Raw genomic sequence first — 25,793 nt, forward strand, 5'->3', positions numbered from 1 at the left:
CCCCGGAAATTCCTTGCATATGGCGTCCACGTCCACTTGTAAGCTCATGTGGTTCACCCCGGTGATGGCTAGCCCCAGTGGTCCAAACCATGCCAATCCCAGTAAGCTAATGTAGGGGCCCTTGACCACAAGCAAGTCCAGTTGCCGCGTCCGCCCTCTGTATTGCACCCTGAAGGTCCCCACCCCCATTGTGGGGACCTTACATTTCTGGAAGTCCCGGAGGGTGAATGGGGCCGGCCTGAGTTTGGGACCCCCAGTAGGGCACAGTTTCCTTAAGGTCCTTGCCGAGATTATGGATAGAGTTGAACCCGTGTCAAGCTCCATGCGGCATGGGGCCCCCTCTATCCGTACCTCTACATAAATTTTCTCTACGTTGGGGTGGGGCAACTGGTATACCTGGAGGTCCGTGAGCTCCGTTGAGTTGCCTTGGTGCGTTGGGCCCCTGGACCTGGGGCTCTTGGGTTGGTCATCTGATGCCTGGCGTCGGGTGGGCTGAGCCCGACACACCCGGGCGATGTGTCCCAATTTTCTGCACTGCCTGCACTCTGCGTTGCGGAAACGGCAGGTCCTCCTCTCGTGACTTTCTCCACAGCTTGCGCAGTTCCCTCCTTCTCGTCGAGGCAGCTGTGGTATGTGGGCTGCTTGAGTGCGCTGCTGTACTCGGTGCACCTCCTCCCTGTCGTATCCTGAGTCGTTGGTGAGGTCTTCGTGGTGGACCCTCGGTTGGGACGGCTGGCTCGGCCGTGCCTCTTGCGTCGACCTCTCGGCAGCTTCCGTTGCCAGGGCCTCCTCCAGAGCGACCTGGAACGTTAGGTTCTTCTTAGCGTAGAGGCATCGTTGCAGCTTCTCATCCTTCAGGCCACCGACGAGGCGGTCACGAAGCATGTTCTCCAGCTCTGAGAAGTTGCAGAACCGGGCAGCTTGGCGGAGAGAGGTCACAAACCCAGTTATGGTTTCCCCAGGGGCTTGCCGCTTTGCGTAGAAGGCATTTCGACGAGCCACCACTGAGGGCTGTGGCGAAAAGTGCCCCTTCAGCTGTTCCATTATTGTTTTGTATGGAACAGTAGCGACGTCTTCAGGTGCAAGGAGAGCCCGGGCGATTTCAAACGTCTCCTCTCCGCAGACGCTGAAGAATATTGCCCTCTTCTTGGCGTCTTCTTCATCGGTGATCCCTTTGGCTTCTAGGAGGAAGGTGAAACGGGAGGCGTATGCTTCCCAGTCTCCAGATGCTGGGTTGAACGGCGAGAAGCTGCTGTCGGTTGCCATTCTGAGTTCCTTGGGTCCCGGAGCTGAAGCCTGGATACACGGTGCGAGGCAGCGGTGCGGCAGGTGGCGGTGCTGCGATGCTGTGTGTGGCTCAGCGGGATCCCACCCTCGTCGCCAATGAAATATACTCAGAGTCGCAAAGTGATTTCATGCTCTTTATTCAGCTCATAGTGGTGAGGAGGAATGAATGAAAGTCCCCTCAAAGTATCTGCTTTATATACATTATTTACACAATGGGCTGCACATGATTGGCTAATTCTGGAATTCTACTGTAAGCCAATCAGGTTGTGGATTCACTTCTATCTGGAGCATGATTGGGTGGTTCCTGCCAACCAATCATATTGCTGCATTGTTCTAGGACCAATCAGACTGCTGCATTCTGAATCCTATTGTTCTAGGACCAATCAGACTGCTGCCTTTTGGATCCTATTCACTCAGTACATAACAGCTGGGTTGTGTCTTCTCTCCTCACACCCCCTTTGCCCCATCCAACATGATATAAGAGTCTATAGGGGGTGGGGAAGAATCTGCTTACCTGAGTTTCTTTTCACTTCTGGGGTATAAACGATTTTTTCCTGGCCATATTGCCTTTGGAGCCTAGTTTGGGGTGAGGCCTTGTCTTGGAGGTTCACACAGAATCATATAATTGGAAGGGATCATGAGGGCTAGTCCAGCATTGCTGCAGTTCAATTTTAATTGAAATTTGATGAAGATTGTAAACAAAATTAATGATTCTTTGTATTTTTATTTACTTCATGAGCCACCCTGGGTTCTCTGGGAAGGACAGAGATCCATCAGATTTCTTAAGGGGTTACTTGGATAGGAACAGGAGTTTCTGGCATGCAACTAGATTGACTGTTGCCCATGATCATTCATCACTTCTCCTCTCAGAAATGGGCCACATGCCTGAGGCAGACAATCCAAATTATTCCCCACCCTGTGGTAAAAAAACAAAACAATGGACAATGGACAATTTGCTTTTCTTTTATTGGTAGCTTAAAGTCTTCTGCCTGAGGCAAGTTGCCTCATTCTGTCTTATTTATATATGCTGTTTATATATTGACATTTCAGGCTGACCTCTCAAAGAATCGTACATAGAATCATAGTATTGAAGAGTTGGGAGGGATCTTGAGGGTCATCTAGTCCAGCCCCCTGCAATGCAGGAATCTCAGTGGAAGCATCCATGACAGATGGACATTCAGGCTCTGCTAAGAACCTCCAAGGAAGGAGAGTCCACTGCCTTCCGAGGGAATCTGTTCCCCTGTCGAACCGCTCTTATCGTCAGAAAATAAAATTATTTACAGTGATAAGCATCAACTAAAAATGTATACATACATTAAAACCAAAAAGGCAAAGGACTGCTTGCCTCAAATAAGCTGTATCTGCTTTTTCTTCCCTCGGGGCAAGATAATGGTGAGAGTTAACATATATAAGGTAGGGTTGGCCTTTACCACTTCAGCTCATGCCGTTTTTATAATTGATATTTATTTGTTTGTTTACTGTTTTTACAGTGCAATTCTCTACATGTTTACTAAGAAGTAAGACCCATTGAGTTTCATGGGACTTAGAGTGGCCATGTGTCCTACTTTATCAAAGCCAGTCCTCTATTTTGAAGACCTCTCTTTAAAGGTGTCTTCTGTTTGAGGGCTGCCCGACCAAGTCTGTTTTACAGATAGAGCCATAACAAGGGAGAGCAGGGGCCCTGAAGTTGCCCATCAACAGCAGCACCTGGTCAGCAGACTCAGAAACTGAACAGATCACCTGGTGTCTTCCTCACTATGGTGAGATGTTCTGAACTCTATTGAAATTTTAGCAATTACTTCAAAATTTGCACCTGTACGTAGAAAGAACCTTGTGCAAATTTTATGTAAAATGATGCCCTCCCCCCCTTTTTTTGGTGATGCAATTTTTTTCCCCCGGGACTCCTCTCAGGTAGGTGTGTATAGGGCTGCATCCTTGGAGACTGAGGATCTCTCACTGTAGCTGTTCAGCCAGAGTCCTTGCACAGTATCTTAAGATACAGGGAGGAAAAGCTTTGCAAAACCAACAAAAGCTTTGCAAAACCTCCCCCTACACCAGTAGCAATTCTCCACACTGATCTTGTAAATCCCTCCCCCCCATGGGCGTAGCCAAGGAGGGGTGGGGGACAGCTGCCCCCCATCAAGTAAATCAGTAAAAAATACTTAACATAAATCCTGGCTACACCCATGCCTCCCCCTTCCTTTTTGATATTGGGTGCACACATCTCTTTTCCATGTTCAGTAACAGAAATAAAAGAAGGGGGTGGGAACTCTGCAGGCAATTTCCCTGCTACCCTGGCAGCAGAAGCCTTTCAGCAAGACTGGCCACACACACACCCGCACCCCTTCTCCATTGTATAGTACTGTATCTGGACACTGTTACTCCAGTCTTTAGAATGAAATACATTTCTTTCATGATCTGAGTAGAAACACCTTATGGTGGCAAGGAGATTAAAGAGCTTTAAGAATATACCAGTCTGCACAATGTCTTCTTGAGTATGCACCCTTGGCGAACGCTTTCAAGAGGTTGTAGGAAGGAGGAGGATGGAGCATACAGTGAGAGCTTGAGATAAAATAATTATTCTTGATTTCATTACTGGGGGGAAAGGGCGCAATCCACATGGCACCCCTTCTGTATGCCTATGCATTTCCGTGAACTTCCACAGCAGAACCTCCCAGTGAATTGGGCCCTGCATTAAATTGCAAACCTGCATACTTCAGCAGGGATATGGTTTAGAAAATACGAGTCTGCCTGCCATTAATGCTGCAGTTTCCCAGAGGCATAAAGTTGACATTTTGTGGTTTTTAAGAATTTTAAGATTAAAATCTCATCTTAATCATAATGTTTTCAGCAGTCTGGGATTGATGATGTTGCCAGATGTCCCTCATATTAGATTAATGCCTCTTATTCTTGAATACAGTGGTACCTAGGTTTTCGAACGTCTCCGTTGACGAACATTTCGGTTTTCGAACGCCGTAAACCCGGAAGTAAATGCTTCGGTTTCTGAACGTGCTTTGGAAGTCAAACCAGAAATGCGGCTTCTGTATTGAGTTTTCCATATTAAGTTTTCCATTTTGAGGCTTCCATCCTGATTTCTGTTTTTGAACGTTTCAGAACTCAAGCTGTCTTTCAGAACGGATTACGTTCGAAAACTGAGGTAGCACTGTATTATAATCCCCTGGAACAAAATGGAAGTGCCTTAACATTTGTCCTGAAAGTAGCGATAGAATCTCTTGTCACCATTCACCTAGTGTTCTTGGTTTACTCTTGTATCTTACAAGCTGGAATGGAGAAAAGTGTCCTGTGGAAAGGGGGTGCATTTCCCCTTGGAATCTCGCATCTCCATTAGAAACCCTGTAGTACTGTTGTTGTTGTTGTTTAGTTGTTTAGTTGTGTCCGACTCTTTGTGACCCCATGGACCAGAGCATGCCAGGCACTCCTGTCTTCCCTGTAGTACTACCTTCTAAGTTATGGTGCCTTAAACCTTTGTGGGTCAGGCAGTTCCCAGCTTGGAGATGCTTTGATAAGGCGGTGAAAACACATATTTGAATGGCTGAGGCTCGTGAAGCTAATGTCAGAGCCATGTCAGGGCAGACCAAAGGCCCATCTTGTCCACACTCTGTTCTCGCAGTGGCCAACCAGATAGCTGTAGGAAGCCTACAAGCAGAATCTGAGCACATCATCACTCTCCCCACCATAGGCGCCGACTCCATGGGGCTTGAGGGGGCCCGAGCCCCCTCAAAAAATCGTTTGGGGGGGCTCCGCCCCCCCAATAATCTCCGGCGCCCCTCCAGCAGAGCGCCATCGCCGCCCCTCCCCCAGCCCAAAATGCACAGGGAGGGGCGGGCTGCATGCCTCCTGCCCTCCCTCCCGAGCAAAAGCTCCACCCAATTTCCTTTGGAGCTGATTAATAGGCGCAGCACGCTCTCCCCTATTCGCTCACGAGGAGGCGGCGCCACTTTATTTGCATATTCATGAGCTTATTTATTATTCATGAGCTTTCCCGGGCCCCCCCAATATTTTTTATAAGTCCGCGTCCCTGCTCCCCACTTGTGATTTCTAGCAACATGGGTACTCGGAGGCTGTATAGAATCACAAAATTGTAGAGTTGGAAGGAAGCACATGGGTCATGTAGTCTAACCTCCTGCAATGCAGGAATTTTTTTTTGCTCAACATAGGGCTCAAACCCACAACCCTGAGATCAAGAGTCTCGTGCTGTACCAACTGAGCATACTGCCTCCAACACTGGCTAGTAGCCACTGATAGCTTTCTCTTCCACAAATTTGTCTAGAGGCAAAGGAACTTCTCTCTGTAAAATGTGGCAAATGGATTTAATGGGTCCTCCATCCTGTTCCCACAGTGGCATCCAGACACCTTTGGGAAACCCAGAACCGAGCAGGGCATGAGCCCAAAGCCCTCTCCTGATGTTGTTCTCCAGCACACTGCCTCCGATACTAGTCTAGTACACAGCCATTGTGGCTAGTATCCATGGACAGCTTCAGCTACCAATCAATTTGTCAAAGATTCATGGAGGAGTTCTCAAGTCCATAAGTTATTTTGTCCCATAAGACAGACGCTCAGTCCTGCTTGGAAACCACACCCAATAAGTAAGAAGGCCCTGCTGTCCAATCCCAGTTATCGTCTTGGTTTGTTATGGAGCAGGCAAAAGGAGAGACAGAAAGACCCTTTCCACATGCTTACGAGTTTTTCTGTTCCATTATTTCCCATGTTCTAGGGGCTGAGCCCGATGCCGAAAAATGGGCTCTGGAGCCCTGCCATCGTCAGCTCTGGGCTCAGATTAAGCCCATTTCAGAACCCTCCCTGGGTGCAGTTTTTGATACTGACTGAAAATAGAATGTGGAAAAATTTCCCCGCTGGGTGGTTGTACCGCCTGAGGGAACTGTTGTCTTTAGAAATCCCTGAAAAATTGGTGCTGAATAGAGGGAGAAAATGTGTTTTTAAAATAATAATTAAAAAGCCTTTGAGTTCTGAGGCTGTCCTTCCCCCCACGTTGCTCCACCCACCAGCACATTCAACTCCTGAAAAACAGATGGTGGATGGCGCAGCCAGAGCTACGCAGGCCTTGCCAAGGAACGTGCCGTGCACATTCCTCCTCCGCCAATATTAGGCTCTTGCCCCATCGGTGCCCATGTAACTAGGGGGTGGAGGTGGGGAGGGAAAGCAGCAGAGGGACATTAGCTTGGTTAGCATGCAGCTAAGGGCGGCCTTCTCTTGTGGCACAAATCTTGTCTAAACGTCACCATTTACCCCTTGTTTGCTATATTTCAGAGTGTGTGATGCTCCTAGCCATTTTTTTTTAGAGAGCCCAGCAAAAATCAGACTGCAAGAGATGGTGCCTTTACAGACAACTTGTACAAAAGGTTGTGACTTGTTGAGCTCAGCACTCCCTCTACACACACTAGTCACATATTGTGCCCAAATATGCGGCAACTTGTTCTTTTTTTTACAATACTAGGCCTGGTCAAGGTTAGTGCTGGCATTAGACAGGGTAATCCTGAGGTGGGGAGCTATTTAATGGTGAAAAAGCAGCTAATGTTGTTGATGATTTAGTGTATTATTTATTTTTATCACAGTGCAGAGTGTTATTTGGACTTTCTGCCTCAGGCACCAAAATATCTTGAGATTCTGGAGGACTGCCTTTGGCTTGATGAGCTCCTGAAGTTCTGCAAGACTGAATTACATTTGCCCCAAGGTCACTGGGTGTCTCAAGGTGCTAGCTGTAAACAAAGCTCTCTAACAGTTGTGGACTGGACTTGCACAGGAATCTTAGGGATAGTGTCCTCCACTGCACCTGAGAACAGCAGACACAGCTCTGGCCTCCGACGAAAGAGTTCTCTCAGGTGGCTGACACCAATGCCTGAAGCATCTTCTACCTGAGATGGTCAGCTCTGCCTGCCCAATGTTAGGGCTGGTCTTCCCACATCCTGTGGTCCCACACTGCCTAATCCACCCCAGTAATTAAAAAGAAATAAAGAAAAAGCATAGGCATAGCTGTGCAGCGCAACTTTTGACCTGGTTCTTATGTAATGCTGAGCTGCATTATGGTGTACTGTGAGTGCAATAAAATAAAATAAAAATCCTTCCAGTAGCACCTTAGAGACCAACTAAGTTTGTTATTGGTATGAGCTTTCATGTGCATGCACATTTACTGGAAGGAATTTGTTTTATTTTGTTTCGACTACGGCAGACCAACACCTACCTGTAACTATGAGTGCAATAGTGTGCAGATACTCAGAGAGGAGATGGCAGCTAATTTACTCTTCCTCCAGTCTTTCTGTTGCAGTGCTGCTGTGACCTAAGCCATGGTTTGGCTTGGTGTGGTTTTCAGTCCCCAGCTCACAGTTTGTTCCACAAGCTGTAACTGTTTGCTTGCTTGCCTGCTTGCTTGCTTGCCTGCCTGCCCATCTGACTGGGTTACCGCAGCCAGTCTAGGCAGTCTCCAACAAATTAAAACACAATAGGACACCAAACATTTAAAACTTCCCTGAACGAAGGTTTGTTCTATGGCTTACTGCTCATGGTTTGTCTTGAAGAGACAAACCACGAGCCCCAATTCAGACAACACACTAAATCATGGCTTCACTCATAGCAGCAAGAATACCTGAGGCAGCAATCTCACTGGGAGGCTACAGAGTTTAAACTAAGCCATGGGTTGACTGGGTACTATGTGCAAACTGGGCCCATGTATAACGTGTAGTTTGACCCTTTGTTTGGGGGCTTTGTTTTCTATTGTGTTTTTACTATTTTTTGTTGGGAGCTGCCCAACGTCACCGGGGCAACCCAGTCAGATGGGAAGAATTGTTTGTTTGTTTGTACCTCCTCCAAAATACTGCATGTGCTACACTCCAACATGAGCTGTGAATTAAGTTTAGCTGTGATAGATCCAATTTTGAGAAAGAAGTAGTTAAACCTCTAGTGCTCTAGTTGAGAGTACAGAGAGTGGCTACACATACTCTTTCCAGATGTCATTTTAGACTGCCGGCATGCTTGGGTCTTGTGTTAGCTAGTCTTTTTGATATTTTCTTAAAGAACCTGGAACTAGAGATTGTGTGCTTGTAATAAACAAGCAGGATGAGGCTGGGCGGAGGTCTAATCCCTGCTCAGGTGCTTGGTCTGTTTCTGGGCTAACCTGCTTCAGGTTGTAGATGGGGGGAGTCTTGGGTGACTGAATGCTCCTGCAGACAAAATAATTCTCTCCACATAGATTTTTCTTTTTTTAAACTATCTCCACATAGAAATTTAGAGTGTTGGAGTGGTGTTGGTGATGGAGAGTAGCTTTCTGTGTGGTGGGAATTTTTTATGTGGGGTGGGTATTCAATCCGTATGACATCTCATCTGCAGTCTGAAGCACCAGATGCAGGTTTGCCACCTGTGTGGGAAGTTGGCCTAAGACATTGGGAGAATGAGGTAGCAGGCATTGTTTGCTGCACTTTGCAGGTGCTAATTGGTTATTTTTAAGCCTAGCAATTGGTCCTAGCAATGTCATAGACATATGTACTGCTGGCCAGTTGCCATAGCGACATCCCTCACACTGTCATGTCAGTTTCCAAGGTGGGGTCAGGTGCCTGTGGCGTGACACATCTTGGGTTCCTGATGCAGGCAGTTATTTCAGGAGGAGGTGTCATCCCGCTGCATTTCATTATTGCCTCCCGCTGGGCGCTTGCGAGGCTGTTCCTGCAGAGTTCCTCTGGGGGAGCATGGCTGCCCTTTCCTCACCCGTGCCTGCTGCCTGCTTCGCTTACGCAGACATATTTCTGCACTTGCCCACCTGCATGCATCCATGCCCATCTTTCTAGGCACGTGGGGCCACTTCACAAGACCATACAGAAAATAGGCTAAAGGCAAAGTTCTGCTGCTGAAGTTAAGCAGATCTGGCCCTCTTAAGTTAGTTAGATGGGACACTGACTTGGACCCATATCTGAGCCACTACTACATATGATAAGAGGGTTAGTTTGCATCTTCCTGTTGATCATTTCATGACTGCAACATCAAGTTGTTGATTTGCATGTGCAAACAGGCAATCTCAGACCCATCAGAACATTACTGGCAACTTTCATGGAAGTTCATTCACAAATTCGGTACGTTTAAGTGAGAGAGTCTCTGAGTAGGACCAGGGAGACCCAGGTTCAGATCTTTCCTTGGCCGTGCAGCCCACTGGGTGATCTCCTCTCTCAGCCTGACCTATCTCAACAGGGTTGTTGTGAGGCTAAGATGGAAAGAAGAGAAGTGTATACAGAAGTATATGCACTCCTGGTGGCAGGATGGGATCAAAGTGTAATAAATGGATTCAGCTGCCAGTCATCAGTGCCTGGGTTGTGTGTGTGTGTGTGTGTGCGCGCGCGCGTGCGCAACACTCATTTTTCTTAAATCTGATTGACTGGTAGCTGAATGTGGGAACTGATTCTGTATAAAAGCCTTGCATTGTGAGATGATGTTGTGAAATGAAAGTTTCATCTGTGGATAGTGTATCTGTGACGGTCCCATTCACAAGTAGCTCCTTGATGCGGCAACTGCCAAATAATTACTAAATCGTACCCGAAGCATATAGTAATGAATTGTAGAGAAATGCCAAGTGGGGCACATGCATATGTGAAGTAGGTATAACCTCTTTGGAGGAAGAGCAAAGTGTCTGCATGATGTTAAACAGTAAGTAGGTATCTTGAGATGTGAGCTGCTTGAATCTGCTGTCATAGATCTGTATGCCTGTGTTGTGTTTCTCCAGCTTACACCTCCATTTTCTAATACAACTGCTTTCCTCTCACCAAATTTTTAAGGCCATTTGCTATGTTTATCACAGCTTTCAAGTGAACATAACCCTGCAATTTCCAGCTTTTCATTCTAAATGTTGAGATTGGGCATTACCATTTTCTAACAGCGCTGGAGTGACACTAATACATGCTTTTGACCATTTCCAAACTGTGTTGATGTTGTTCCAACTGAGTTTGCAAAGGAGATGGATGCAGAGCTGACCTCGTAGCCTGATCAGGCATCATGTGTATAAGAACCCAAAAGGTTCTTATACACATAACAGTGCAGGTGTGGAGCTTAGCAAAGTTTAGCGATGTTCAGTTGCAACAAGGGGAGTGCAAGGTGATGTCTTCTTAATAAAGTGTTAATGGCTCTGAAGGAGGTAAGCTTAGCTGCTGAAGGAACCATGTGGGGTTTTGCCCTGTGAATGGTGGTGAATTGAGAGAAGCAGAAACCACCCACCTACTTCCCATGTGCATTCCAATAGGTCTCTGTTCTACAAAGTGGAGAAATTCATTTTAGCGGGGTGGAGGGTGGGAACCATCAAAAGTGATGTCATTCTGTTCACTTCTGTACTCACTTTGAATGCTCACACTGATAGGGCAGAGGCTGTAAGCTCCAGCAGCTATTTGAAAACGCAGAGCAGGTCTCACAGACCAGGGCTACGATCTGGAGAGGCACACAGTACAGCAATCTTGGGGGGGTGTGTGTGTGTGTGTATTGGATTGTTTGCTTGATTTTGTTCTAGTTTTTATCATGTATTTGTGCTTTTATATTGTATTTATTTGTTGTGAACTGCTCTGAGATCTGTGGATGAAGGGCAGTGTGCATATTTAATAAATAATAATTTGCTGAAGCAAATTATATGGGTCTGATCAGTGCCTTGATTTAGAAATACCAGGGGCCTGAATCTGGGAGTTTCTGCCTGCAAATAATGTCATCACTGAGCTATGGCCTGCTCCTTTTAACGCCTTGGATTTCAGGTGGAGCAGTTCAGGTCAATGGGGCCCTCCAAGCCTCTCTAATGTGGCTCTCAGGACTCCCTGCAGGCCACACTTGCCCTGTGTCCTCCTATGGACCCCCTTCAGTTGCTTTTGTATGTCCAGAATTGTCAGGATGCTGTCAGCGGCTCCCGACTGGTTGCCAAGGATAGTATAAGACAAGAAAAAGTTTCTTACAGTCCTTTTTTATTTCAGTCTTTACAGAGAGAGGCTATAGAACCCAGCCTCTTGGTTAATGGCATTGTCCCGAGTGAATGAGGTGTACTCATTCATCATCATCATCACCTCCCCTACGGGTGCTGCTACGTGCCCTCTGTCTTTGAGCTCTTTGCTCTCCTACTTTTAAGGCTCACCAGGTTCTGGGAGATGGAGGGTCTGGAATGCTTTCAATGATATGTTAGCCAGGTGTTGTTCTGGCTCTCACATGGTTTCCCCCTCATCTGCTTCTGAGCTGTGACCTCCCTCAAGCCCCTGTCTATCTTGTCTTCCTCCTCCTCCATGGAAGGGTCAGGATGGGGAGGCCACCTCCACCATTCCTCCTCCGCCAAACCCCTGACAGAATGTGCCATTGAACTGTAATGACAACCAGGCTTGCCTGGTTGGAGGGAGATGGGTATGGAGAGTGTAGCTTACTGTGTTAAGAGTTGCATCCATTCCTCTACCCAGGTTTTGCCTCTTGCACGTTGCCCTTGAGAGGATGCCTGTGAGGGCTGCAAAGTGTTCCGTTCCCCTGCCTTCTGCATGCATTTGAGTGACCTTTCCTTAAATTGGGAGGAAGGGTTTCCAGACCAAAGGGTGTGCCTTCCTCCGTGAAGCCTCGAGACCAGCCTCTTTCAGCCTCTTTCCCCTTTAGGGAAGCAAGCACGGCCTCTGTGCCTCCAGATTTGTGTGTGCTTTGAGAACGTCACAAAATCAGTCCATGTACTCACTGGTTGTGCCTGTCCTCTCCCTGCAGATCCTTACTCCATCGCAGGCAGCGATGGCAGCATCTCTGCCTCCGTGGCTTCCATCCAGCCGCAGGCATCCAGCAGCTCGGCTCCCAGCTCCCCCGCCTCCCGCCACTCGGTCAGTACCCTCAAGAAATGGCTGACCAACCCCGTGCGCAAGCTAAGTGCCGGCGGGCTACCTCGGGGCGAACGCCCACTCAGGAAACAAGAGGGTCGGGCTCGGCGGCACGGGCGCCAGGAAGATCGCAAGAGCATCGACTTGGGCCTTCTGGGGCAAGCAGAGGGGCCCTTTGCAGTCCCGCCGCAGGAGTCGGTAGGCACGGTGAGAGCAGAAAAATGCCTGTCTTGCCATGAGCTAGAAGCTGTCTTGTTTTCCCTTCTGGACTAGCTAGCCACAAGCCCCCTGCAGATGAGTTTAGGCAACTGAGACAGAAACATGCCAGAAGCAGGGGGGCTAACATCCTACGCAGGTATGCCCATAGAGCAGTGTCCATCAGCTTCCACCAAACTAGCCATGCTGTCTGATGGGAGTGGCAGGCAAAAACATCTGGAGGGAGTGCTGGGTTGGCAGAGGCTGTTGCAAAGCAAACAGAGCACCTCTCTGTGGTGCAGTGGGTCAGTGTCTCTGGCCGTTAACCAGAAGGTTTGTGGTTCAAGCCCACCAAGGGTTGTGGGCAGGTTTCCTGCATTGCAGGGGGCTGGGCCAGATGACCTTTGTGCTGCCTTCCAGCTCTACAATTCTATGATATCAGTTGGACAAGTAAGCCAAGCCATGTGATGTAAGAGAAGACCACCAACAACCCCTCTCCATAATCTGCCCAAGGGAGCAGGAGGGAGGAAAATTGCAAAGCCAAATGTGGTCATTGGTGAAATCCTGAACACGAGCAGAACTCATTGATGACACCCATTACTGAATTGTCCCAAGGAATATGTAAAATGACAAATCTCTGCGCCATCCATCATTCTTGCTTCATTGCAGCTTTTCTTTATGTGCTCAAGAAGTTTGGAAAAATAAACCTCTAATATATTGTGTGTGTGTGAAGGAGAAGGTGTGGATTTCTCCTTTCTCATCCTAGCGGTAACTACTGAAGCACCAGAGCTATAGTACTTTCCCCTGCATGAATCTCCCCTGGTTACTAATTCTGCTCTGCAATTTCAATCCAGTTCTCTTCACCCCTCTCCTGCAGAGAGGTCGCTGAATTTCATTTTAATATGGAACCAGGCCGGGGAATGTGAAGGTCTGTCCTGTAAAGCTTTGTTGGCACTTAGCTCTGGCACTGCAAACCAGGGGTTGTCAACTTGGTGCCCCCCAGATAATGGGAGTTGTAGTGCACAACATCTGGATGGCACCACGTTGACTAGCCCTGCTGTAGACAGAGTTGTAGGGGGAAAAGGAGGGGGAGCCAAAGGTCCAATAGTGCCTATAAGACCCTTTGCTGTTTGTGGGCTGAAAAAACAATCTCTCTTCCTCTCCCCCATTTTGTAAGTTGCTCATCTCTGTGCTGTGATAGAGGATGTGGGTGTCCTCTGACATACTGTATCTTTCCCCCAAAGAATTCTGGGCAGTGTAGTTTGCCTCTTGCAGAGTGGCTGTTCCCAGCAACCCTGAGCAACCTACAGTTTTGAGGGAAAGAACGTGCTTCAAATATAAAGGTTTTGTGTGTGTCACAGCCACAGCCTGATTTCTTTCCTGACACCAGATGGGGAAAAAACAAAAAATGTTTCTGGGCCCATCTGAAAGTGTTTTCTAGTGATATCCTCATCCAAAACAATTAATTAATCCAAAGGATTGCCTTTTCTAATACAAGTCTACCAGTTTAAGTAGATCCCAACAGTCCCTGAAATATCTGGTTGGAAGCAAGGTGAGGGCCTTTCTGGTAGCTGCACCTAAGCTTTGGAAATTCCTAAGGGAAGCCTGCCTGGACACCCTATTTTGTCTCCCCACCCCCAGTATAAATTCCATTTTTAACCCTTTTGTTAAGGGTTTTAATTTTGTTGGAAGCTGGTTGTTTTTATCAGGTTCCTTTGGGTGACATTTAGAAATCTCTGCTTCTGTTGGGGTTTTCTTTGGGGGGGGGGGAGATTTTTAAGGTGTTGGTTTTTTATTTCATTGTTTTACCTGATAGTTATTGGACTCTCTTTGAGCAAAGTGAGGATATAAAAACCCGAAACACCCTATTTTTTTTTCATTTTTGACAAAAATTGTCTTAAGTTTACATGACTGGTGCCTGTTCCATTTCCTTGTACTCACCCCCCCATTGTGCCTTTTTGCTTTAAAACCAAACACCATTGAGATACTTAAAATCCCAAATAATGGAAAGAGAATAGATGGTGCATAATTAAGCAGTTGCACTTGATTTACATAATTCTGATTGAAGGATTTAAGTATCCCAGTGGGAAATTTTGGATTTTTAAAGAATACTGGAGGAGGCAGAATAAACAGTCCTGATTACTCTTAAAGGCTAATATTGCTTTATTCTTGCTGCATTAGGGTCAAAATACCTGAGGGGAGGGTTTAACCCCTCCCATGCCTCTGCCAGGAAATTTTGCCCCTCTGCAGGGCTTACTTCAAGCTGTCAAACACAGTGGGGGTGGGGGAAAATTAAAAATTTTACTTATTCCAAAGAGTGGCACTGGCTGTTAGCTTCCTTCTCCTTAGGGCTCATCCAGACTTCCTTTCCTGCTAGGCTTCTACGTCTGAGCTTCAAAGCTCCACATCCAAGCAGTTTTTGTTGTTGTCGTCGTCCTGGTCCTTTCCCTGGGAAAACCCATGTTTTACCACTGAATCAGAGCAAACAACAAACATAGTTTGCTCTGATTCAGCTGTAAAATGTGGGTTTTCTCCGGGAAAGCGCAGGGTAAAAATAAAAAAAATGCTGCTCAGAAATGGATCTTTGAAGCAGAGACCTGTCCCTGGATAGTGTGGCACAAAAGAAAGTGCCACACTCCCATTTGCCCCTTGCCTAGAGCAGGTCCAAGGGGTTTTCCGTTTGACCCACACTTTCTAGGAACAGGTCTGAGTGACACCCCGCCCCCCCTAAATAGCAGGACCTGAGGAAGCATGGATAAGCCCCCTGGTCTCAGTATTGGTTCCTGCACAACTGAGCAAGAGAGAAGAATGGGGAGAAAATGAGAATTACGTAGTCTGCCTGTCATTGGCTCTGGCACCTCCCACTGTTGGCTTCCATGCCTTCTGCCCTAACAGTACAAACATGGAATTTGGATGGCAGGTTCTAGTACTGCAGTTCTCATAGGATGACTGATGATTTGGACAGGGACGGGAGGGGGGGAGAGAATTCCCTGTGGCCCCCAGAAGGCTGAGCTGGGCTGCCACCCTTATCTAACATTCTTCCCTTATATTACAGGATAGCACTGCTCATCTCCCAGACCTTTCCCTGTTCTCCAGCCAGCTAGAAGGGGATGGCTCAGGAAAACGCACCCAGGTGAGCTGCAGGGGGACGGATGGGAGCAAAGTAAGAGGCAACGTTGTCTTGCACCAGGTTGAGGGGGCAACAATCCCCCCTCTTCTCCATGGGACCCCAGAGAGGCCTACAGTAGCTATGTGTCCTACTTTACAGAGAACAGTCCTCTATTTTGAAGGTGGGGGGGGCAGTCCTATATTTGAACATGTTCTCTTTCTGAGGGCTTCCCAGTCCATGTCTAATTTAAGGGCAAAAGACCATAAAAGGGGAGAAAGCAGAGGCCTTGAAGTTGACCATCAAATGTTATCAGCAGACTTCAGCAGACACAACCAGCGATTTTGCTCTCGCCCCACTTCTTTCCCAGGCAAGTGCCAGTCCAGAGAAATCCCAAATTGCTGTCTGCTGTGATTGAATGCTAAAGAGTGGTTTGGGGAGGTGGGGGTGGGGGGCCGCAAAGAAGAGGAAGTGTGGAGAGGGGCACACAAGTCACTTTATGTCTTCCCCACCATGGTGAGATGGTCTGTATTTCCACAAACAATTTCATGCAAATTGGTGTCCCTTTTTTGTGACGCAAATCATTTGGGGGGCTGGCTTGTGTCTGTGCAACGCATAGCTGGCCATCCTAGAACATGCCCGTCAAAGAACCAGATTGTTTAAATGTTAGCAAAAATAGCAAGATGGAAAATGCTGCAGGTTCCAACAGAAACTGATTAGAAATAAAAACAACTGTGGAATGTGGTGCAGTTAATGAAAATGACTTTTTTGAGTATGACTCGGAAAAGAGGATGATATCAAGTAAATATGAAAACAAATGGCATGTGTTTATAAATTTTTGGAATTGATCTGAGGATTATGAAGACACATTGCTTGGTTCCTTCATGGTTCTGTAAATGAATTTGAATGGTTTGTTTCTTTCCAATGTAGAGGCAGTATATAGGACTACATAGCTGTGATATGTGATATACAGTGGTACCTTGGGTTAAGTACTTAATTCGTTCCGGAGGTCCGTACTTAACCTGAAACTGTTCTTAACCTGGAGCACCACTTTAGATAATGGGGCCTCCCACTGCTGCCGCGCCGCTGGGACATGATTTTTGTTCTCATCCTGAAGCAAAGTTCTTAACCCGAGGTAATATTTCTGGGTTAGCAGAGTCTGTAACCTAAAGCGTATGTAACCTGAGGTACCACTGTATAGATAGATGATTGATAGATAGATGATAGATAGATGGATAGATAGATATAGATAGATAGATAGATAGATAGATAGATAGATAGATAGATAGATAGATAAATGATAGATAGATATAGACATTTTGAATAAAAAAACCCAATGAGAATAAGTTTAGGTGAATGTCATTTGATTTGCGGTTTATTTGAAATGTTTTCCTCCAAAATTAGTTTTCAGCTCTATTTCAGGCACTTAATCAGTCAATTATTTCCAAAAGCAGGATATCTGCTCCAAATTGGAGAAGTGTTCCAGGATCTATGATGGACATTCTTTCCTTCCCCTGGTCTTTCAGAGCCTGAGGTGTTGTGAGTGAGCTTAGGGGAAACAGAAGACCCTGCTACACCTTCTTGGCCCACACAATATATTTTGCGTCTCATCCTGGGTCCCCAGTGCCCCTTTCCCCAGTTAATCCACCCAATGTGAAATGTTGTAAGACGTTATGGGCTCTTCTCTCCCCCCCTCCTTTCTCTCATGGCAGGGCCCTGACCCTACTCTGCTCCTTGGTGACCCTCCAAACCCCGAGCTCACTTCACAACCTCCTATGCCACCCCCAGCCTCTGAGGAACAGGAAGAGGAGGAGAGGCTCAGTGCCTTAGAAAAGAGTATGTAAGTGATTTCTCTTGTGTACCGACTTCCAGGCAGCAGTGGGAAGGGCAGGGGGGGGGGGAGCAGCCTCTGCTGGGGAGAGCAGATGCACAGACCTGGTGGGTACCAAAACCCACCCACAAACGCAGGCACCATTTCACAAGTTTAGTGGATTCAGGGCCTGGGCGCCAAGTACTGTATTTTTCGCTCTATAAGATGCAGCAGACCATAAGACGCACCTAGTTTTTGGAGGAGGAAAACAAGAAAAAAAATATTCAGAATCCCAGAAGCCAGAACAGCAAGAGGAATCCCTCTTGCTGTTCTGGCTTCTGGGATAGCTGCGCAGCCTGCATTCGCTCCGTAAGACGCACACACATTCCCCCTTACTTTTGAGGAGGGAAAAAGTGATTCTTATAGAGCGAAAAATATGGTATGTTGAACACATGCCCCATAAAAGGTAGGCAGCTGTGTGCCTCATTTTTTCACTGCACACATTCTGTCTTTGTGGCCCCTGGCTGTCTGCATATTCATGCCTAAAATTGTATTGAGTATGAAGTGTGAACCATGGCTGCGTAATGTTGTCCTGGTGGTATGCCTGCTGCCTCTGTAACATTGAGCAGCTTGCTGGCAGGGGCCTTCCTGTGGGTCATGCATGGGCCTGTGTTGAGGAGGCTGGCAGCGTGCCTGTGGCATTGAAAAGGGAGATTGGAGGGGGAAAATAGAGGGGAAGGGGGTCACACAGTGAGCTTCCTTCCCCTTAGACATTGCTACTTCCTCTCCCCTGCAGGTTTGTTCTCAGGGAGTTGATTGAGACCGAGAAGATGTACGTGGAGGACCTGGGCCAGATTGTGGAGGTGCCAACATCCACTCCATTTTAGGCACTGATTCCCCTCTGTCCACCAACGGGGCCGTCTCCAGATTTTTGTGGGACCTTGGGCAAGAACCTGCTTGTCTTCCAGTGAGAGAGCACACTGCTTGCTGCTCACCTCTGTGTTTCTTGATCCGACCCCCCTGTTGTTGTTCTAGGAACCTAGGAAGGAAAGGTGGATAAAGGATCAGGCTCAGTCCCAAGAGCCCACAGTGGGCTTCCCATGTACCCAAGGCCCCTAGGCTGCTGGCTCTTGCCACATCCCACCAGTCTGTTCCGTATGCTGGTATTTTAGTAGTTTTATGCCCCACCCTTTCTGAAAGAAATAAGAGTGTTTCCACCCCTGCCCACACAGTGTTCCTTCTGGTATCCAAAACCACTGCCTTCTGTGAGCAGAAATCTCCCCGCTTTTCACACTTCTGCCCGAATGACCTTTGCCTGGCAGCAACATTGACCACAGACAATGTTAAGCAGGGTTAAATCTGAAAAAAGTACCAGTATTTGGACCCCAGTAAGGGTCTCAGGCTTCTTGTTCTTCCTTTTTTGTTTTAAAAACAAGGGAAGATCAGTGTGGCATTTAACTACGTGTTCTTCAGTGTATACTAAAGGGGACCTAACTAAGGGCTCATCCGCACTCAAGTTTGTCCCATGATTTCTAGTCACAAAGTGTAGAAATTATTTCCATAACTTGATTTTACATGGATAAATAGTCCCCCTTATTTGAGCTGAACTTTCTGTCAATCAATAACAATGATGAAAGATAAAATATTTTTATTGAAAGATGTTCCAGTAGCACCTTAAAGACCAACTAAGTATAAGCTTTCTAGGTATGAGCTTCTTCAGATACTCTGAAGCAGACGTCTCTTCAACCTTATAACTGTGTGTGACTGTTAATGATGGCAGTTGGTTCCACAGGGAAGGGCAAGGGATTTTTAAAGGGATAGATGACCAAAATTAGCTTTAGCATGTATAATGGGACATGAATCCCATATCTCTACTCAGACCAGGTCTCTCCATAGTTCTTAATTTAGTAATGAATTGTAATTCAGCAACTTCTCTTTTAAGTGTATATCTAAAATTCTTTTGCAATAAGACAGCTACTTTAAGATCTTGTGTAGAATGTCCTGGGAGACTGAAGTGTTATCCTATTGGTTTCTCTGTTTTATGATTCCTGGTGTCAGAAAAAACAGAAAAACAAAAAAGTTCTAATCTTTATAATCTGACACCAGGAGAAGTTTGACTCATTATGTGTAGCTAAACATGCAAGAGGAAGCTATCAGCAGGTTGGAAGAACTGCAGGGTTTGCAAGAAGTTCAAAAAATATTCAGGGAGAAGAAACTTGGAGAGGGGGTTGTCAAAAAAAAAAAAGATGAATGAGGACTGGACATGCTCTTTGGGCATTGAATATTGACTGGCTGACAGTTGGGGTAAAACGGCAAACTGATGGGGAAACGGGAATGGAATATCCCTAGAAGTGGCCTGGCCGGCTGGCAGCCTAAACATCCCATTGCACATCCCACTTGTGAATTCAAATACTGAACTAGCTCTTTCATTGCTTCGGCTAACTAAACTAGTCAGCTTTCTGTTCTGACTTCAAGATCTCTTTCCTAGGTGGCTTCAATCAATTTAGACCTCATTTCTGTATGGGTTTTAGGTTCTTCATAATTTTTCAGCTCCTTAAATTGCATTTTCGTTTGTTGCTGAGTTTCTTTCAGAACTTTCCAAAATTGCTTTGGATTTCACTATCCTTAACAATTTTCCACCTAGGCTGCTTAACTCTTTATACCCCCCAGTGCCACAGAAGTTTAAAACAAGACATCAGCTCTGGTTCTTATACGGATCTTTTGGACACTCCTCTGTTTCCATCACTCCATTGTGACAACTGTTCCTACATCTATTCCTGGTGATTGCCTTTTAATCAGTTACCAACCCATAGAAGGGTCCATCCATCTTGACTGCTAAATATCCTTAAAAGCCTTTGGTGAAAGTATTTGCCTAGTCTCTTTCTGAAAAGCCAAAGATACAAATCTCCAGTGGCCTACCTGTATATACAGAGAATGAGAGAGATGTTTGCTGATGATTTCATAGAATTCCACAAGATTGGTAAGGCAAAACTTCCCTTTGCAAAAGCCCTGTTTATACTTCATTTCCTAAATTTTTATTTACTCATTCGTTTTAAAAACTGGATGAGGAGAGAAGCAGGGAAATCTCTCCAAGTAAGAGTGTGAGACTCCTTAATGTGCTTTTGGGGTGGGATTGGAGGGGGGAGGTTGTCCTCAGTCCAGGCTTATGATCAGTTGGGGGTGTGGGGTCCAAGGGCAGGAGCCTAGTGTTCTGGAGGAATCTGTGAATGCTCTGAGAATTAAAAAGGGGGGTGACTTTCTTAGCAAGCATTAGTCTTATGTTCACAATGTTGTGTGAACAGGGTTCCTTTAATGCAACAGAACCCCCTCTTCTCTTCCCACATGCCTCCAAAATCTGCTTCGGAAGGCCCTCCAACCCTCTGGAGCAGATTTTGAAGGGGCTTCAGGGAAAAGGAGGGGAAAGTTGCATTGCCCAAGTGGAAGTCTTGTTATGCAAGCAGAAAGGTACCATTGGAGACACCCTCTGTATTTAACTGTTCGAGCCTTAGTCGAATCCCCGCGACGGGGTGAGCTCCCGTTGCTAGGTCCCAGCTCCTCCCCACCTAGCAGTTCAAAAGCACGTCAAAGTCAGTGGCGTAGCGTGGGTTGTCAGCACCCGGGGCAAGGCAAGTAATTTGCGCCCCCTAACCCTGAGTGAGACAGGTAGGGGCAGAGAGCTGCGAGTGCGAGCGCACCCCCCCATAGCCCAGTGCGGCCGGCCCCCCCTGCACCCCCCACGCTATGCCACTGGTCAAATTGCAAGTAGATAAATAGGTACTGCTCTGGCGGGAAGGATAACAGTGTTTCCGTGCACTGCTCTGGTTCGCCAGAAGCAGCTTAGTCATGCTGGCCACATGATCTGGAAGCTTTCTGCCGACAAACGCCGGCTCCTTCGGCCAGTAAAGCGAGATGAGTGTCACATCCCTAGAGACATCCGCAACTGGACTTAACGGTCAGGGGTACCTTTACCTTTACCTTTAGCCTTAATAACGCTTTCCAGCAGTGTACCTGGGACAGGGCTGCCATTTCCTGGATCTTCCCTTCCTCCCTAGTTCCTTTTTAAAAGACTACAAAGATATTGACTGCCTTCCAAGTCCTCTCTGTAAGGAGGCTAATATAATAGTTCAGCAGTTCTTCATCTGTTCTTTAAGAACTATTGGATGAATGCCACCTGGCCGGAAAACCTTGTTTCTTCTTAATGTTTTCACTTGGTTCTAAGACAGACTGATTCAGCCTTGATAACCCTTCCAGCATGTTTTGAAGACTGAAGCAAACAATTCCTTCTGTTTCTCTGCAATTTCTCCGTCTTCCGAAAAGGTCTTGTTTTGCTTCCTTGCCATATAAAGGTCCCCCTGCCTCTTTCTGGTTTTCTGCTTCTGACACCTTTAAAGAAATAATGTATTGATATCTCCAGCAGTTTGTGCTTGAAGTTCCTTTTTGTCTCTTGCCACATTGTACATCTATGTCTTGGTTTGCTCATTTGTGCTCCTCCTTCATCTGGGCAACTGTTCCTCCTTTAATGAAAATAGTTTTGCCTTTTATAGTCTCTTTGGCTCTGCTGTTTGACTATGTTGGATTACTGTTGAACTTGTTTGTGCTTTTTTGCTCATCCGTGGTACATATTTTATTTGAGCCTTTATTGTTACATATTTAATATGACTTGCTATGTCAACCTTCTTTTTCCATTTTGAGCAGGCCTGTTACTCAAAATCAGGCCACCAGCCATTTCAACCATTTCTGCCACCTAGTTAAGGTCCTGGTTAAGCCATCTCAAATTAGGCAAAAACTCAAGATTCCCCCCCCCCCAGCCTGTAACCAAAAACATAGTGGTGCTAAGACCGGAGGGAGGGGGAGGAACTAATGCCAGTCAATGCAAAATGGGGAGAATAACTACTGCACTCTAGTACATTGATTTAGATTAAAATAATTTGTTGCAAGCTCATTCTAATTCAATTGCCAAAATAAATGCAACGTGCCAACCACAGTGTCCACGAGACAGAAAAATTAATGCCCTGTGCTCACCAATTTGTTCAATTTGAAAATCAGGGCCCAACCCGCCAGCCTAGGAAATAAATGCAACCATGGTCAACTGGAGCAAAATTACTGCTTTAACTGAAGTGAAGAAATACTGGCTGCCCATTGGTCAGTACAAGGAGATGGGGGGAAGGTAGCAGGACGGCACTGCTTCCCTGGCTTGTCAATCATCCCAGCACTTTTTTTCTTTCTAGGGTTGGCCAAAATACTGGAAGGCAGGAGCAGATTTGCTTTTTACTCACCACATTGGTAGAATTCTGCCTCCACTCTTTCCCCTATATCTCCATAAATAAAAGGGCTGGAGACTTTTTTTTAAAAAAAAGAGGGGGAAGATGCTGAAAATTCAGGGAAGAGCCCTTGGGTAGGGCTCATCCACACAGGAGTGTAATGTTGGTAAGGACCTGAGATACTGGGGTTCAGAACAAATAATGCAAATTGAGCAACTTTAAATTAGATTTCCTTAATACATCTTGTGTGCCAATTTGGGATTTAATTGCATCTAATGCAATGGCCCTCTTTTCAGCTCTGCAAGGCAGTGGTTTTTCAAGTGTTCAACTTTTTTGTGGTCAAACACCTGACGGGGTTGCAGAAGAGTTGGGAGGGTGTGTTCTAGGCTAGGCTCTCCGTGCAGGGTGCTGCTCCATCGCCCTTCCTTGTGGACTGGATGCACCAAAGGTCTTCTGCAGCTGTTCAGGTCAGGTGGGAAATCTGGTTAATGGCAAGCTGTCTGTTGGGGAAGCTTGTCTGCCATTTCTGTGGTGCTCCTTGAGGAATCCCTGATCAGCTTCTGAAGAATGCCAGGGTTCCCCTGAGCACAGTTGGAAAGCCATTGCCAAGGGTAAGGTGGCTGCTTCCTCAGCGCTTCACACCAGGGTCCTGTCCATCTTCTGCACTCTTCTGGGCACTAACGTAGCCCAGACATATTCCCCTTCATGCCACCACCCTAGCTCTGCCTCCCTGGCCTTAAAGAGGAGGCAGGCAGCCTTCTCTAGCCTGCTCTTCTGACTTCTGCAGGGCTATATGGCGACCATGAGTGCCCGTGGTATCCCAGAGGACATGAAGGGCAAGGACAAGATAATCTTTGGGAACATCCACCAGATCTATGACTGGCACAAAGAGTAAGTAAGCACCCATTCCTGGGAGCAGGTCATGCACTGGCTGTGGAAATCTCACAATGGGGCCAGAACGGGATGTGGCTAGAGATGCCTTTTGCTGACGGCTGGTAGTGACTCCTCTTGGATTACCTTGCCCAGGTGCTTGTGGCCAGTGTGGAACAGACAAGATGAGGGGGAGCAGCAGTGGTCCACCATCACTGGGAATTGGTGGAAGAGGAGGGATGGTTGGGAAGCAAGATAACTTGTCCTGCAGATCTCACACTCTTTCTGTTCCCTCTTATCCCTGATCCCAGTTATTTACTCAAGCAGCTAGAGAAGTGTCTGGAGGACCCTGATCTTCTGGCTGAACTGTTCATAAAGCACGTGAGTCCCTGGCATTGCTAAATAAGAACAGAGGAGCTGCCAAGCTGAGCCACAATGGGTGGTGGATAAATGGACAGGGCTCCGTGATATTCTAGGCACAGGAGGTGACAGTGATATCAATCCTCTGTTGTTTATCCCATATGCATGTTGCCTTTGAACACAGGGGCTTTCATTGGGCTAGAAGCACTCTAAGCTGTTTGCAGACTTCTGCCTTTGCCTCTAGAATTGTTTGTGATACAAACCCAGATTCGAAATGAAATGATAACTTGATAACTACAAAATAATGAAGGGGAGGTTTGTTGTGAAGGGAAAAGCTGCTTAACTTTTTGATAATTAGGTGATTGCTAATTGGTCCAAAACAAGTCAATAAAATTGTGCAGTTTACTAGGCTGGAGCATAATAAGGTCAAGGCAGTTTGACTGAAAAATTCTATACTTTTTTTCTTGAATGAGATAGAGAAGAAGGAGGCACACTGGTTTGTTTTTAAAAAATGTTTTAAAAATAACATCAGCATCAACAATCCTGACATGGAGGAGCATTATTGTGTGAGAAGAGATAGCCTACATGGTGAATAATTTCAGATTCCAGGAGGCCCCCCTAACCATTCCCTCCTTGATTTTATATTGTGTTTATTAGTGCTTTGCCTAGAAATGAGACGCTCCCATTGCCATCTCCTGCATTTTCCTAGATCTTCTGGCTCTGTTTTGTCAAACTTGGATGAAGTGGACTCTAGCCTATGAAAGTTTATTATGCCATATTTGTTAGTCTGTTAAGGTGCCCTAAGAGTCTTCGTTGGTTCTGAGGCAACAGATTTAACAGGGCTGCCTCCGCTGGAAATTATTCATATGTAAGAATAAATATTGCTGTTGGAAGGTTGCTTTAAAAAACAACAACCTATTTAAGAGATGACCTCACACATCTAACAAAATAGACTCTAGCCATGGAAAGATTTCCCCAAAATAAATTTGCAGTACAATCCTTACAGCGGAATCCTTCAACACAGTGTGTTCCTTGGAGCTGACTGCTCTAGTAAGTATTCTTAGAATGGCAGCCTTTGTAGCCTTTAAGATACTGCAGGGCTCTGCATTAATTCTTGTAAAAAAGTCATAGTTATTCATATCCAGATAAGTAGATATGAAGTGTGCCTATTTTGTACTTGGAGAACCTGTATCCTGTGGTAAGATGAAGCACTCATCAGAGCGACTGACTCGTTTAAAGTGATCATTACCAGTGTTGCTGAGCAGGGTTTTGAACCTGCCTCTTTGACATACCCTCCCCAGAGTCAAGTCGCTGTGCCAGCCAAGACCACGTACTTTAGATTTTGCCCCAAGTATTCTGCTGAATTGTTCCCCTGTTGTTTTTCAGGAGCGCCGTTTGCACATGTACGTTGTTTACTGTCAGAACAAACCCAAATCTGAGCATATTGTGTCCGAGTTCATTGACAACTACTTTGAGGTAAGGGGCCATGTGATTTGCTGCAGCTTTGTTGTCTCTGCTTGCTTTGTCCTTGACTGCATACACGCGATACCTTCAGGGTGCGTTTGAAGCACATTCTTACCCTTCAAAGAATTCTGGGAACTGTAATTTATCCCTCACGGTGTTGTAGTTCCTGGCAAACCACAGCACCCAGAATTCTTTGAAGGGGGAAATGTGCTTTGAACATTCTTTGAAGGTATAGTCTCTCTCCTGCTAGAATCCGCCTGCCGCCTCCTTTTCTTCACTGCCCCCTGCCCCACCCAGGGCTCGTTCATTCCAAGCTGTACTCCGAACACAAGTAAAGATTCAAAATTGCCTTTTCTCTATTGGATTATTGGGCCAATATTGGCTCCACTTTTTGGCAGCAGGTGTCTCTCAAAGGGTCAGATAGAGGTCTTTCTAAGCCTTGCTACTTGAGATCATCATTATTATTATTATTATTATTATTATTATTATTATTATTATTATTTTACATTCATATACCAGCCAGGGATCAAACCGTAAGCGTACAAGCAGTTGTGTAGTAAGAGTTGTGCAGTGGTGCAGTGGGTGGGGACCACCCTGGGAGTCATCAC

General features: G+C 46.3%; 1 protein-coding gene across 6 annotated transcripts in view; it reads left to right on the forward strand.

The window, feature by feature from the left end:
* Positions 1 to 25,793, forward strand: part of ARHGEF25 (Rho guanine nucleotide exchange factor 25) — a 75,874-nt gene that overhangs the window by 33,991 nt on the left and 16,090 nt on the right. For all 6 annotated transcript variants that reach the window (XM_081900736.1, XM_081900737.1, XM_081900738.1 and 3 more), the window contains 7 exons: positions 12,013 to 12,326; positions 15,370 to 15,447; positions 17,133 to 17,260; positions 18,027 to 18,093; positions 23,279 to 23,382; positions 23,673 to 23,742; positions 25,108 to 25,197. In XM_081900736.1, the coding sequence (XP_081756862.1) occupies positions 12,013 to 12,326; positions 15,370 to 15,447; positions 17,133 to 17,260; positions 18,027 to 18,093; positions 23,279 to 23,382; positions 23,673 to 23,742; positions 25,108 to 25,197 (851 nt within the window). The remainder of the gene's footprint in view (positions 1 to 12,012; positions 12,327 to 15,369; positions 15,448 to 17,132; positions 17,261 to 18,026; positions 18,094 to 23,278; positions 23,383 to 23,672; positions 23,743 to 25,107; positions 25,198 to 25,793) is intronic.

This window comes from Podarcis melisellensis (genome assembly GCF_964234715.1).
Source record: "Podarcis melisellensis genome assembly, chromosome: 2".
Taxonomy (NCBI): Eukaryota; Metazoa; Chordata; class Lepidosauria; order Squamata; family Lacertidae; genus Podarcis; species Podarcis melisellensis.